Raw genomic sequence first — 14690 nt, 5'->3', positions numbered from 1 at the left:
AAACTTCAAATAAAATAAAATAAGGTTTAAATCTGCCAATAAATTGTATGACAAAAATTCAAAGTAATTCAGTTCAGTTGTTTCCTAGACAAAAATAGTTTGGTTCAGAAGATTAATTTGTACACAAAAAAAGAAAATTAAGATATTTTAATGTCATTATGATGATCATTATCAAAAATCATTGTTTTATTTAAAGAAAAATTATTTGTCATATTAATAAAGACCCGTTGTTTAAACAAGCTTTGAAGAGAAAAAGGGTGAAAATATAGGCCGTTGGAGCCTGATCATTCGTCCAATTTTCGCTTTTTCAAGGTCGAGAGCTGCAAGTGGAAAAAGTTAAACCGACATTTAGAGTGAGAAGAATTTTCATTGATGATATCCATAATTAAATATACAAATAAATATTGTACCAATTCATCTTTTCTCAAAATGTCGTCTGACGCTTCTGGTGAACTGTTCATTTGAAAATACTTCATTATTTCAATTCTCATTCCTGTAATTTTCCATTCATAAATTATTTAATATCAAACAGCTGAAAATATTCACCATGAAAACAATTCCATTTTATAGACTTTTATTCATCCTTTTAACATCAGGTAAAACAACTGCATCAGTTGATTGAATTTATTTTTAAATTTTTAAATAAATTCAATTCACAGGAATTTCTCTCAACATTGTCATCTCGATGGAACCAGACCCATTAGCCGATTCTGAAACGGATCCAAATCATGTACCAGCTCCAACTGATTATGATTTTGTTGATGATAATCAACCTCCAAGAGAACAAAATCAGTTATTTCGTGAAGCACACATTTCAGTTATGCCTGAACAAATTATAAATAATCAAAATGGAAATATAATTCCAGCAGTTTTAAGATGTGAAGAAAATGGTGATGATGCACCACAGTGTGAAACAGTTTCGCCATCTTTACCAACACCAACCACTACTGAACCACCATGCACTGAACCTGAAGAAATAATATTAAGATGTAAAGATGATGATCAACTGGAAACAACAGAAGAAATTAAAACCACAGAAATTCCAGAGACAACAGAAAAGCAGCAAATATCTGATACTTTAGCAGAAAATCAGCATGAAAAAGTAACCTTACGATGTATAGATGAAGATGTACCTCAAACATTGCCACCACCAACAGAAAGAAATAATGGTAAATTTATTTATATGGTGCCTATTTAATCCATAAGCCAATTTATTCTGAGCAGATCAAGAAAGAGAGTTTTACCCAAGACCGTGCAGTGTTCAAACTCAGCAAGTGTTTCCCGCTCCAGCTATATATGTTCCGCCTTCTACAACAGATGCTTATAAACCAGAAATCAGAGCACAGAGAAATGATGCTAGAGTTTCCGTTTCTCAACTGTTTACAATTAATCAAGACTGTTACCGTAAACAGCTAGAAAAAATTGAAAAATTCATATACATATGCATATACATATTACATTTTAGCTAACTGCGTATCAAGCAGCAACTTCATTTTATCTCCTCCACCAAGTCTTCCATCATACTCCAAGCCTTGTTATAGTGCAACTGAAGAATGCAAGCTGAAACGCCTCAAACGATTTATATTCAATCTTTAAACAATAAAAATTTCATAATAAAGCACTCTACTATTTTTTGTTTACCGTTGCATATTTCATCTGCAGATTAAACACTCTAATTTGTGTAAATTTGTAACTTATGAAGTTTAAAATAAAAAATATATATTACTTTCAAATATAGATAATTCATTTGTTTAACTGTTTCACACACGTCGACCTCTTTGGCTATTTTTACAGCACATCGTCCAATATAATTAGTTATGCCTTTTATAAGGCTCATTTGCATTCCTAAATGAGATAAATTGGCTGCAGATAATTATACACAAAGACCTGGCATTTTGATTTTTCTTCCAGTTTCTGTTATTACTTTACTGTATAGATTAATCTGCTACTACCAAACCCCTATAATTTTATGCAAAACCATAAGCAGGTAATAGTACAGCATGGTGAAGCTACTTTATCTCTTCATTATTGCATACAATTACTCCAAATATCTTCTCTTGAGTTATCTGAACTACTCTAAGCTATACATACATACATACATACATGTATATAGTTTGTATGCGTAATTTTGGATCTTAAACAATTATGAAAGAATGATTTGGTGAATATATTTCAACAATACATTTAATAAATAATAAACATGGAAATCTTGTAACTCTGAAGGCGCAGACGCAGTCGCATAAATACTTAAAGCAAACAAAGTTTAGCTTCCTACTGCTTTACTGAAAACAACATATTCAGTTAGGGTAAAACTGTAAATAAATCACATTACAGTATTAACGCATTCATTATTGAAAATTAAGACTTATCAGTTTAAAGTTCTGTTTATTCAACCTTATATTTTATTTTCAATGCATGTGATATATAAATTTTATAATAAATTCAAAGTTAAGCTGAGTATATGTTTTGAATTTTATGAAATACTTTTATATTTTTAATTTACTGTATTAATACTTTATTTTCTTTATAATACATGAGCATTTAAAAGTGACTTTTTATCAAACGATGGAATTTTCAGATTTTGATGATGATTTCGAGTCATTACTTTATGCAAATCCTGAAGTTCTTGTTGAATGCGATATTGCAGCTGAAGTGGATTTAGCAAAACGTTCTTCAAACGGTTTGGTAGAATTTATATCTTCACTTGATTTTGGCTTGAAGTTCAAACCTTATTCAGTTCAGCTCAGTTTTATGCGCAAATTATTTGAAACTTTAGAACTAAATAAGATTGGCATTTTTGAAAGTCCAACTGGCACTGGGAAGTCTTTGAGTTTGCTTTGTGGTTCGTTGACATGGTTAAAGAGAAGAAGAAATAATTATATTGAAGAGCTGGAACGCACTGTAGAAGAGAAAACAAAAATAATCAAAGAAACTGCTTTAGAAAATTGGTTAGAAGAGTTTGATCTGAAAGCTGAAGCTCAAAAATCGCTAGATGAAGCTAAAATTGAAGTAGATCAAATTCGACGTGTCCAAGAGAGACTTTCTGAAGTGAAATCAAATGTTGAAGGTAGTTTGATTTGTTTTGAAATTATTTGCAATTTTTAATCATTTTTAAATTTAACATTTTATTTGATTGCATGGTAATTTGACTGTAATACTGAAAGCAAAATTTGCGTATATTAACAGTAATTTTGAAGTACGTACTTTCATTGCACAAATGAAAGCTTTGGTGATTTTTACTGTGAGTAATTTAATATGTTTTATCTTGTCTTTTGATAAAAGGCTATTTTTACACTATTTACAATTTAAGATAAATACGTGTTTTTATATTCAATATTTTTATTCAACGTGAAGCTGTTCTTAGCATTTTATTGTCGTGTGATAGAAATTGTGTGTTGTCAGCATTTATAATTTACAAAAATTACATTTGTAATGTAGAATATGTTTTGTTGAATACGTATGGTGTCGATCAACGTGAAAATTAAAAAAATTTTTTAGATTTCAATAAGAAATTTATATTGGGAAAACGAAAATTGTTGGACACTACGACACTAAACGATGATGATAATAATGAATTGCATGATAACGATTCAGAATTGTTAATTGATTATGAAAGTGAGGATGATTTGGATGCTACTTCTGAGAAGACAGTGGATATTGGTGAACGTTCCGATGATGAACGGGAATGCATTTTGAAACCTAAAATTTACTATTGTTCTCGAACGCATTCTCAGTTGGCACAAATAGCTCAAGAATTGTGTAAAAGCGTCCATGAAGAATCCACTACTATGGTAACTTTGGGATCACGTCAGACACTGTGCATAAATGAAAGTGTGCGAAAGCTGAAATCCGTTGGTTTGATGAATGAAAAATGTTTAGATTTGCAAAAAGAATCTTCCAAGGTGAAAAAGTCTGATCATGGATGTAGCAAGAAGAAAAAATCAAAATGTCCATTTCTTCGTCGAGATGGTATAGAAAAATTGGCCGATGAAGTTCTTTATGTAACTTTGGGTTTTGTGATTGATTTTACTTTAAAAAAATTTATTTTTGTTAAATTTAGATCCGAGATATTGAAGATGTGTTGCATCTGGGTACAGCTGTTCGTGCATGTCCATATTATGCTTGTCGAAAATCAGTCGCAGCGGCAGATATAGTACTCATGCCTTATCAGATGTTTTTCAACAGAGCAACTCGTAACACATGCGGACTATCGTTATCTGAATGTGTTGTGATTGTGGACGAGGCGCATAATTTATTGGAAACAATTGAATCGATGTATCGATTTGAAATTTGCTTTCAGAAATTGAACTTGGCGAAACAGCAACTTCAGCAATATATTCAAAGATATCAGAGTAAATTTTCAGCTAAGAATCTGCTACATCTTCGGCATTTTGAGACTGTTTTGAAGTTTTCTGCAAACTTTTTGGAGAAAGCTGTTGGCAAAGGTGAATCGTATTCTATTAGTGAATTTGCTTGCTTAATTGGAATTGACAGCATCAACTGTTTTAAGCTTCATGAATTTATTGAGAAAAGTCATCTCTGTGAAAAGTTACGTGGTTTTACTTCAAGAGCTGGAAAATATGTATCCGATCAAATGGAGGATTTTAGTGTTGGCCTTTTTCACTCGATAATGTCGTATATTTCGTGTTTTACAAACAAAATTGGCGACGGTCGATTTTTGATTGAAAAAACATTATCCAGTTCACGTATAATATTTATTCTTCTCAATCCAGCAGCATTTCTGGAAGATGTCTTCAAAGAAGCTCGGTCAGTAGTGTTAGCTGGTGGTACAATGGAACCGATATCAGAATTGAATAGCCGACTGTTTGATATTTTATCCATCCCGAAGCAAAGAATAGTGCAATTTTCTTGTGATCATGTGGTGTCGAATAAGAACATTTTACCGATAATTTTACACACAGGTCCTGGTGGAAATGTGTTAAAATTTGATTTTTCTTCGCGTACATCTGCTGCAATTTTTCAAGAACTTGGCAATTGTTTGGTGCAGTTGTCGAAAATCATTCCCGGTGGAATAGTATGCTTTTTACCTTCATATAATTACGAGGAGACGGTTTTTCAATATTTGAAAAAGAGTGGACTTTTGCAAGAACTTGCTGCGAAGAAGGAAATATTTCGAGAACCCAAAACTGCGTCGGATGTTAATTCAGTTTTGTCAAAATATGCAGATGTCGTCATGAAATTTGGAACAAATAATAACAGCGAAAAAAATGGCGCTTTCCTGTTTGCTGTGGTAGGAGGTAAAATGAGCGAAGGTATAAATTTCTCCGACGCGTTGGCCAGATGTGTGATAATGGTGGGCTTGCCATATCCTGACATTAGTTCGTCTGAAATGAAAATTAAAATGAAATATTTGGACGAGCATGTTTCCAACAAAAATTCTGCAATGAATGCTGGACGCGAATTTTATGAAAACATTTGCTTCAAAGCGGTGAATCAATCAATCGGCCGGGCTATACGTCACAAAGATGATTATTCGGCGATCATTTTTTTGGATTCGAGGTATCGCAACAGAAAATTATGGTCAAAATTTTCTTCTTGGATTCGTCATTTAATTATTGAAGCAGATTCATTTTCTACTGCTAGTAACAGTTTGAAAAAGTTCTATTCACAGTTTGAGAATAGTTGATGTTTTCTCAATGATTTATAATAAACTTGCTTATAATCAGTCGTTTATATTTCAAATGTATGAATATAAGCGAAGTGAGTATAATAATGGAGTTTGTTTTATAAAATCAAATGATGAAGTTTTGTAATGTGAACATATTTTAATATAAGAAAGTTTTCAAACAATATGGCTACATCTATAAATTTTATTAATCAGATCATTAACGCTGTAAATTTCACTATTCGCATGTAATTTATAATTTAAATGACAGTTTTATTTAGAAATAAAATTTTTATTAACGGTAAAGTAAGTTTCATTAATTGATTAACATTTCAATACAACGAATCGCTTAATTTATAATTTGTCATCACGTTTTACATTAAACTTGAAGATCATTAATTAAATGATGTTAATAATTAATAAAAGTTGCAACTTTCCCAAAGAATTTTGATTTTTATTTTTAATAATAAATAAAAGTAATATAAATTTTTTAATGTTTTTCAGTATATAAGTAAATAATTAATGATACAGTAAGAAATGAATTTTGGTTTTCTATTGATCATATGAAGATGATTGCAAAAGTAAAGTTTCGATTACATTCTTAGATATGCCGTATAATGTTCATTCAATTTCTGCAAAAATTTCGATATGACATGGATAAAGCATTGCATAGTTTAAATTTGAAAAGAATATTGTCTGTGAAAATGACGGATGTAAATGTGTAAAAAGTGAAGAAATTTCCATTACGTAGGAAAACAGTTCAGATGTGAAATTGTGTAGAAGTTTAACTGCAGCCGATGACACATCGAGTACTTCTTGTGATGAGCCTCGGCAATGGTTCATTGAAAATGTTCAAGAAACTTTCTTCACTGTACAATACCGGTTTAAACGTATAACAGTGCTTTTGCGCAAATTATTTGTCAAGCAAAATTTTTATGACAAGCCTGTAAACTTCCGTTCCATTCATTCTTATGGAGGCCATGAATGAATCGGTTGCTTGATTTGATTCTATTGCTTAAGCACGTCAATGCCATAGCAATATGCTTTTAATTAAATCTAGATCGGGGTCATTGTATAGGCCGTTTACTCAATGACCAAGAAGATACAAAACGGAGCACTCATTGTTGAGCATCTTTACTTTTAAGTATGAACATTTTCAGGCAACGGTGGCGTTGTTGGAGCAAATTTTATTCGTTCGAAGAATGAATCTTCGCAAACCACCCAACACGACCGACGACCTGGATCATTTTCCATCCATACATCAAATCAAAGAATACCAATGTTATTGATTTAATTATTCGGTCAGACGACGTAATTCCTATCAATTTTGAATCGATTTTCTATACAAAACAGCTGGATTTAATGTTCTTAAATACTTTTTCAAGTAATTTATGAATGATAAAAATTTTCGCACCTCAATTATCAATTTAGCCATACTGAATACCACTTTTTAACGCTGTTCATTTCAAAGACCGAAAAAGTTAATTCAGAACAAACTGCACCAAACGGCAACCTTTTTATTATTTTTTAAATATGATTATAAATTTATAATCCATAATATCAGTTAGTTATGCAGTCTACATTCTCTTACACTGTAAAATGCAAAGTAAATGTGTTGCATTAAAAAAAAGCAAGCAGTTTCACATTGAAAACATTACTGCCGTTTTCAAACTATACAATTGGGCAACATTATTCCATTTTTATTGCAAAATAATTATTTGTAATTTTATTTAAAATTGAATTTTTTGAAACAGTAAATTCATTCTTTTTCAGCAAATCTTTGCATGTGTTTTGTTAATCATAATTATCCAGACAAAATTCATGTGCATCACTTTTAATTTTTTTCAGTAAATTATAAATTACATTGCTTAAAAAGATGAAAAAAGCAATTAATAAATATTCTGTTGTGCCAAACATGTGATTATAAATGGAAATTTGAAACTGAATGTAACTTATTAGCCTGCTAGTTATTAGTGAATGTTCGTGCTTGCATAAATTAGTGTTATATAAAAAAAAGTAGTAAGTATAAGAGTGAAGTAAAAAATGTTCAAAAAAGCAATAACAATAAAATTATGAAAAATCATCAACTTGATAATAATTTTAATTTCTAACGATTTGTAGAACTGATGCAACAGAAATGATAAAACTTTACATGTAATGCGTAAGTGCAAAGTTTGCGATTTACTGAAACACGTTGATAAAATTGAGCCGATAAAAAGCAATAGTTAATAATTTCGTTAATAGTTTGAAATTTCTGAAAAGCTTATTACTTATTTGTAAATCTAATTTCACTTGGCAATTTTGCTTTCCACATTTCAAGTACAATGCAATGTAGAAAACAAAATCAGAAGAGGTTAGACTATAAATGAATGCAATTTCAAAAATTGCAAAACTAAAGAAGTTTAAAAATGTATTTATCATTATTAAAATAATCAAAATTTTAACTTTAAAATTGAATTATATAATAAAAGTTAATTTATGAAATACGTATTCATTTGCGTCACTACTTTTTGATGACTTTTTTTGGAAAGTATGAAAAATTAAGAAATTAAATTAAATATAAAAAATAATATATTATTGTAATAAAAAGTGAACTTATTTTATTTGCATAAATAAAAGTTTGAATGAAGAGGATTTTTCAATAATTCAAATATTTTGCTATAAATTGCATTGTAGTTTTATACCTTTTAATGATCAATGTTTTTTATATTTGATGTTGTATAAAGGGGATGTTTGAAATGTTAAATTGTAAATATAATTTCAAAAAAGAAACATAATATAAGAATTTAGAAAAAATGAACAAGTTGCAATTGTTTAATCTGATAATCGAATAATGTAAATGGATTTGAAAATATTATTAAGTATATCGGTTGTAATAGAAGGGTAATAGTGTTGAAGAGTTGTTCATTGAATAGTTATAGAAAATGAGGAAAAGTGGCTGTATGTATGATGGGTATAGATGATGCTATTGAAGAAAGAACTGTAAGAAAAGAAAACAAGTAACATGGAGAATTTGTCCTCCGGCTGTCCCTGGCAGTGTCGAGCTAGTGGAACAGTGGTGAAAGCATGACAGTCGAGCGAATAGTTGTCATCATCGAATCATAGGTGGCCGCGGTTGGTTGAATCGGAAGCAGCACAAAAGCTTCAACAAATAAAGACCCAATTTTACGTTTGCTGAATTAGAACCAGAGATTCATAAGTGAACCTCTTGAACGCGTCCTGTTACACCAACTGTCCTCAGATAGAAGTGTTTCATATTTTTATTAGCAGTTAATTCCAAACCCGTCCCAAGACAACTTGACCATAGCAAGTGTGCAGAATACTTGAAAATTACCCTCAGAAATTACAACTCTTTTTACAACATGCCAAAATGACGTCCACTTTCTAAATCTTCAACTTACAATCACCCAACTGCATTTCACTTTTAACTTTTTTCCAAAAGCAAAAGATATGCAACCATCTGATATTTTCGGTAAGTTGTAACTAGTGTCTTTTTAATATTAAACTTATTTTGCAAATTTATTAAGCATATTTCAAATAAATTAATGTATGTATAACTAATTTTTCCATACAAATATCTTCAGTTTCTTTAACTTTCACAAATATATAAAATAATATTTACGAAGGGATAGTTCTGTTATTTTAGACGTTTGAAAAATTTTAAATAATGCTCAAAATGATTTATCTCATAGTTAAAAATGCTTTTTTTAATTAAAAAAATTTTTATAAGCAACACTATTAATGCTCAATAATCGGGTCATTTTTTTTATCAAGAAATCAGCTATAATTATAAATTCATTACTATTTAAAGCATATAACCTTCCCATCATAACATCAAATACCTTTAATTCTATATTCTTATTATTTTTTTTCATTATTGCTCTTCTTTATCAGTGTATTTATTAAAATTTATGATTGTCAAAACCTTTCTGATATATCCATTGGTATGAAATGAATTTAAAATGCTTCTTATTTTGCAATAAATTTGGTCAACGTCTAAGTATATGAATAAATTGTATTTGAAACAAATTTTTATTGTATTTTGAGTTAACAAAAATAAATCCAACTTTTTGGATCTTCAGGATTTAGGACTGATGTCAGATATATTTTGCATACTAAAATTTATCATTAATTAGAAATTTGCATTTACTTTTTGCAAATATTTCAGAAGCTTAAATTGCATCAATCGCTTTTTGAAATCATATTTGGAAGACAAAGGTTGAATGTAATTGCAATCACACAAACTGCAAAAGCTTTTCCTATAGATGAATGCCCATTGTAATTATTGCTTAAAATTAAGATAAAATTTATTGACTAAAAAAAATAAAATATAATAGCATCAATTTGAAACAACACAAAAGATTCATGTAAGAACTTTGATTATTTATTTTACTTCAATTAAGAATAAGTTGAAAATCTTACTGGATATAAATGTAATGAAGCATTTGATGAAACTTTTCACTTCAAAAACAAAATATTTATGACTTTTAAACTTTTTAAAAACATTAATATAAGTTTATTGGATGTTGCTATAGTAGCTGTTTTTGCGATTAGCTTTTTGTAAAAATTTTTTATAAGTTTCACCAGTGTTTTCATATGAATAACATACTCAATTTATTGTTCAGAATAGATTGAGGAAAAAATAAAGTAAAAGTTTTTGTATATATATATAGGTAATGCAAACATTTTTATAAATTTTTTACAAATATGAAAGATAGGCAGACATTCATGTCAGTTATTACATTTGAAATTTTGGTTAAAGTGATATATATATATAAGTAAAATCATCTTGTAGCATATTGGAGCATAAATAATATTTTCTTTATTACTTTCTCTTGGAGAGAAAAATTTTAAGCAAAATTAAGCATTATTATATTCCAAAACTATTTTATGAAAATGGTAAGAGTGATAAGAATAATATATGAAAATAAGAAGCTTCATCATAAAAGGAAAGTTACAATTCAATTCAAGTGCTTCAATTGAACATCAAAACTAGTTCAACTGATTCAACAGACAAAGATAATTTTCTCTTTCTACCATCCCACAATGTATTTTATTCATATCGGCAATGGCCAATTACAGGCCTCAGAATTCTGTTATTAAGTCCAGTGAGTAACTTTGTGAATAACGTCAATTTTTAAATTGTTGTTTACCCGTTTTTAACATGTAATCCGTTATAATTTCATTGACCAAATAACCAAAAATTTATATGCTATTTGTCTTTTCTTCACTGTGGCAATCTTTAAATGTATTTCTACCAAAAATTATTTACTGCCTTTCTCATTGGTTGCATTTCATGTAATTCTAAGTTTATCTAAATAAATGTTCAGCAATAACGCATTCCAATACAGCCTACAATTCATAGAACAGATGTGGATATTTTAATCACCTCTATTTATATAACAGTAAATTATTTTAAAAAAAATTAACAAAATATACATATATTAAGCATAAAAATAAAATATGGGTGTAATTATTTGTTAATTATAAGTTAATGAACTTTAAGCATAAGAATAGATATGAAAAATATATACAAAATATAACTCTGTGAAGTTGTTAATAATTAAAAATAAACGTTTAATAAAGGAAGTAATGAAAGTGCTTCACATAAGAATTGTAATCCTACGCGCTGAGGGTGTGAGAAGAAATGCAATTGCACAACATTGAATAATAAAACTTGTTGATAGCTTTAAATTATGCATATATACAACTTTCCTAATGCATTGCTTATATTCGATGCAATAAAAAAGCGCACTACAGTTCCATTGAATTTATTTTATATGTTCTAAAACTGCATTAAATTAAATGCATGAATAACAAAATTATAACCTTAATAGATACTTATATTTCATCATCTATGAAGATAGATTTAATACTTCAGATAAGTATTATGATCATATGTATTAATTATATGGACTTTGGTATGATAATGTTTAATAAAGTAGTTTCATAAATTGCAAATTTTTTTAAAATAAGTTTATTGCTATAATATAGATAAAAATAAAAAGATTTCATATCTAATTAAGTAAATGATTTTACAAGTGCTGAATATACTTTTTATAATATATCATATTAATTATTTAAAGTTTATCAAAAATAATAATTATCACGTCTGTTAATATTATTTTAATTTTTTGAGACATAATAAGCAATAACTTATTGTTTCTGAAAGGCTTCCCAAAAAGTAAAGAGGTGATTTTAAAATTGTATTGTTTAAAAATGTAAACTATTTCGTCCAGAAATAGCATTCTTTAACGTTTCACATACAGTTTAAGAAGAATGTTTATGTAATCAAAATCTGATTATTTTAACATTTAAGATTTCAAAATCATAATTATCTTGTTTTGTTCCTCACAATTAGGTATTCAATGATGCTTGATCACTATTCGAACCGTTTCCGCTGCCCTCTTTTTTTAAGCTATACTGAGTACGATAACCTGATGAAATGTGCCATCATACTGTATCTAAATATACAATAGCCGAAAGTGTCATAAACGGAATGATGACCGTCATTTTTCAATAAAAGGTTTAAAGTGTTGAATAAGGAAGAAAATGTCAACATTAAAACTTATTCGTACCAGTAAATTAACTACTGTCTATTCTTGAAAATAGCTTGTATTTTAAAACGAACAGTTTTCAGAATAAGTTGCTTTATCCTTTGAAGAAAGTTTTAAGTAGGCACATACAAATTTTGTGTACTTATAAAATCTTTATCAGATCTTGAAATAAAAATTTTATTATAAATTAAATGAACCTTTTGGTAAAGCAGTGTTTTCTAAAAAAATGAATAACAAAGTAAAATCCACGTGTTTGCATGTCTGCGTATGCATAAAATTTAAACAGTATCCGTTTTAAAAATTGTGCTGCAATCAAAATACAAGAATTTGACATAAATGTATTTTTTCATAAATTTTCAGCCGTGAAATGGACATTTCTACAATTTTAAGACGTTATTCTTATTGAGAGTACAAATAAAAATTGAGCATTATTATTTACTATACTTATTCTTATAACTTATAACAATTTTTGCTGTTTCTTTTATGCTGCCAATTCACTCATTGAACTAAAATATTGAAATTTATTCATTTTAGTTAAAATCTTAAATTTATGCATGACTTTTATCAGTTTTTTGTTAAATTTTGATGAACTGTTATGCTCTTTTTATATGCTTTGAAATTATTAAACTTTTTCCTTTTAACAATAGCTTTAAGAGACAACTTGAAAATTTTTTAGATGAAGATACTATAATTTTAAAAGTAATACTAATTAAAAATGCAAATAAAACTTGGCAATATTATTTAAAAGAATAGATAAAGCGTTCCAGTATAAATTAAGTGAGAACGTGTTTTGCAAAAAATTTCTATTCAATTTTTAAAAAACATCTGCTTTAAACTGTCATTTGTGACCTTGAAGTCTGTTGATCAACCAACCAAGGTTAGAGTTCCACATTTTCATTGCATTGCAATTTTGAAAAATTATTCATCAAGAATGAATTGATAGGTTCAATTTATTGTCAGTAAAAAATACAAATTATATAAAAGTACAATAAGGATAAATTTTTTTAAATAAATTTTTTCTTTAAAATAACGCAATTACATCGAAAAATACAAAAATAACAATAACATCAGATGTTTGCAAATATTGAATACTTATTCATTCATTTTAATAAAAGAAATAATAATATTGTCTGTGATCTTTAAAATAAATGACTAATATAACTAATATAAATATTTAGATACCAATTAATAATTCAAGAAGATATGACGCTCTAACAAAATGATGATATTTTGAAATAATTAATGCAAATTTTTATCTGTCATACCGCTTGAATATCAAGTATTGGTTATTTTTTATAACTAAAAAGCTTTCAAACCGAATATGCATTCCACTGCATATTGCATTACATAGCACGGTAATGAAACAGCGATCTGTTTAACAAAGCATTATTAAAATATTTTTTGTAGTCACTTAAAAAATTTTTTTCGTTTTGTTTTTACATATTTAAGTAATATATTATATAATGAATTCTTTGTAATATATTATGCTTTGTGAATAATTTGCAATGAAACCAATTCAAATTAAATTAACTGCAAACATGTAAAACTTCAACCAAATGTTATTCATTATCAAATTTGAATATTCATATATTCATTCAATGTAGTTGAAAATAAAGTGTTAATTTTAGAAATGAAAAAATTCAACGTGAAACAATCATCCGACATGCTGCATTCAGAAGTGAAGAAAAACGTTGCTTCGAACAGCAAGTTAACCAGACCATCCCCAGTGTATGGTTATAATCCGGAGTGTTTTTTATCAGTGTTACCATCCGTGCCTGTGCCTCCCGTATCAAATGTAACTCAACCAACAATACTTTCTGCACCATCGAATCCATTTTGGTTTGGTTATCCAAATTTAAATCTGCTCAGTTCACCCTATTTACCACTGGGAATGATCAGTTCATTTTGTATGAATGTAGCCGCCTTGCAGACACCAATTTTACCTCAGCTATCATCGCCAATTTTAAGACCCTCATTACCTGAAGTAGCAAAAGATGAAACTCTCTTTCTCTCTCTCTCTCTCTTCACCACTTTAACATTAATAATCAAATTGTTCCAGACAAATCTGACCAACATCGATGTAGAATGGGTCAACGGAGGTTATGGTATAAAGAATCCGCTGATCAAATACGGTGAAACTCTATCATCTTCCAGTGTAGAACCGCCGACAGTCAATTCACCTCAAAGTGATGGTGGTCATATATTCACATGTCGTGTTTGCAAAAAGGCAAACGATATTATTTCTATTCATTTTCAAAATTTCACTTGAAAAAAACTTTCCTCTTAATTTTTCAAAATTTTCAGAAAGTTTCCACTGCAACGGCTTCTGAACCCGTCACGCCAAGTGCCATCTAGAAAATTAAACGTTACCTTTTGCACATTCTGCGGGAAAAGGACTTCAACGACACTTTTCGACCTGAAACGTCCACACAGGAACTCACACCGGTTATACAACACAGAAATTAGCATATTCCAAATTCGCTTCTCCAGTAATTTTCCACCCCCCC

The 14690-nt window shown here is 28.9% G+C and overlaps 3 protein-coding genes across 3 annotated transcripts; all 3 read left to right on the top strand.

Moving 5' to 3' along the window:
• The first annotated feature begins 429 nt into the window (after positions 1 to 429).
• On the top strand, positions 430 to 1596 carry Tsp_00136 (hypothetical protein). Its single transcript, XM_003375831.1, has 4 exons — positions 430 to 448; positions 660 to 1169; positions 1222 to 1404; positions 1466 to 1596. Exons 1-4 carry the CDS (start codon positions 430 to 432, stop codon positions 1594 to 1596), a joined length of 843 nt encoding a protein of 280 aa, XP_003375879.1.
• Positions 1597 to 2565: 969 nt separating this feature from the next.
• Positions 2566 to 6915, top strand: Tsp_00137 (DNA repair helicase family protein). The gene is given in 7 exon segments (XM_003375830.1): positions 2566 to 2680; positions 2777 to 3067; positions 3595 to 3969; positions 4077 to 4352; positions 4365 to 5520; positions 6407 to 6497; positions 6787 to 6915. 7 exon segments carry the CDS (start codon positions 2566 to 2568, stop codon positions 6913 to 6915), a joined length of 2433 nt encoding a protein of 810 aa, XP_003375878.1.
• A 5494-nt stretch (positions 6916 to 12409) lies between these two features.
• Positions 12410 to 14628, top strand: Tsp_00138 (protein ovo; the record flags this gene model as incomplete). The annotated part of the gene is made up of 5 exons (XM_003375829.1): positions 12410 to 12432; positions 12544 to 12575; positions 13812 to 14167; positions 14243 to 14398; positions 14492 to 14628. Coding segments are annotated over exons 1-5 (704 nt in total), but the record flags the coding sequence as incomplete, so codon positions are not given.
• Positions 14629 to 14690: the final 62 nt, after the last annotated feature.

Source organism: Trichinella spiralis (assembly GCF_000181795.1).
Source record: "Trichinella spiralis strain ISS 195 chromosome Unknown Scfld4, whole genome shotgun sequence".
NCBI lineage: Eukaryota > Metazoa > Nematoda > Enoplea > Trichinellida > Trichinellidae > Trichinella > Trichinella spiralis.
The sequence above is the reverse complement of the archived record's forward strand: the minus strand, read 5'-3'. Positions and strand labels throughout refer to the sequence as shown.

What these genes read in the sequence shown, in the direction of transcription:
- Tsp_00136 (XM_003375831.1), top strand. An exon ending in ACCAACAGAAAGAAATAATG is followed by an intron (nt 1,170 to 1,221) that starts GTAAATTTATTT and finishes ATTTATTCTGAG; the next exon opens with CAGATCAAGAAAGAGAGTTT. An exon ending in AATTAATCAAGACTGTTACC is followed by an intron (nt 1,405 to 1,465) that starts GTAAACAGCTAG and finishes ATTACATTTTAG; the next exon opens with CTAACTGCGTATCAAGCAGC.
- Tsp_00137 (XM_003375830.1), top strand. Translation starts at nt 2,566, where the DNA reads ATGGAATTTTCAGATTTTGATGATGATTTCGAGTCATTACTTTATGCA. An exon ending in AGCAAAACGTTCTTCAAACG is followed by an intron (nt 2,681 to 2,776) that starts GTTTGGTAGAAT and finishes TTGAAACTTTAG; the next exon opens with AACTAAATAAGATTGGCATT. An exon ending in ATCATTTTTTTGGATTCGAG is followed by an intron (nt 5,521 to 6,406) that starts GTATCGCAACAG and finishes GAAATTGTGTAG; the next exon opens with AAGTTTAACTGCAGCCGATG.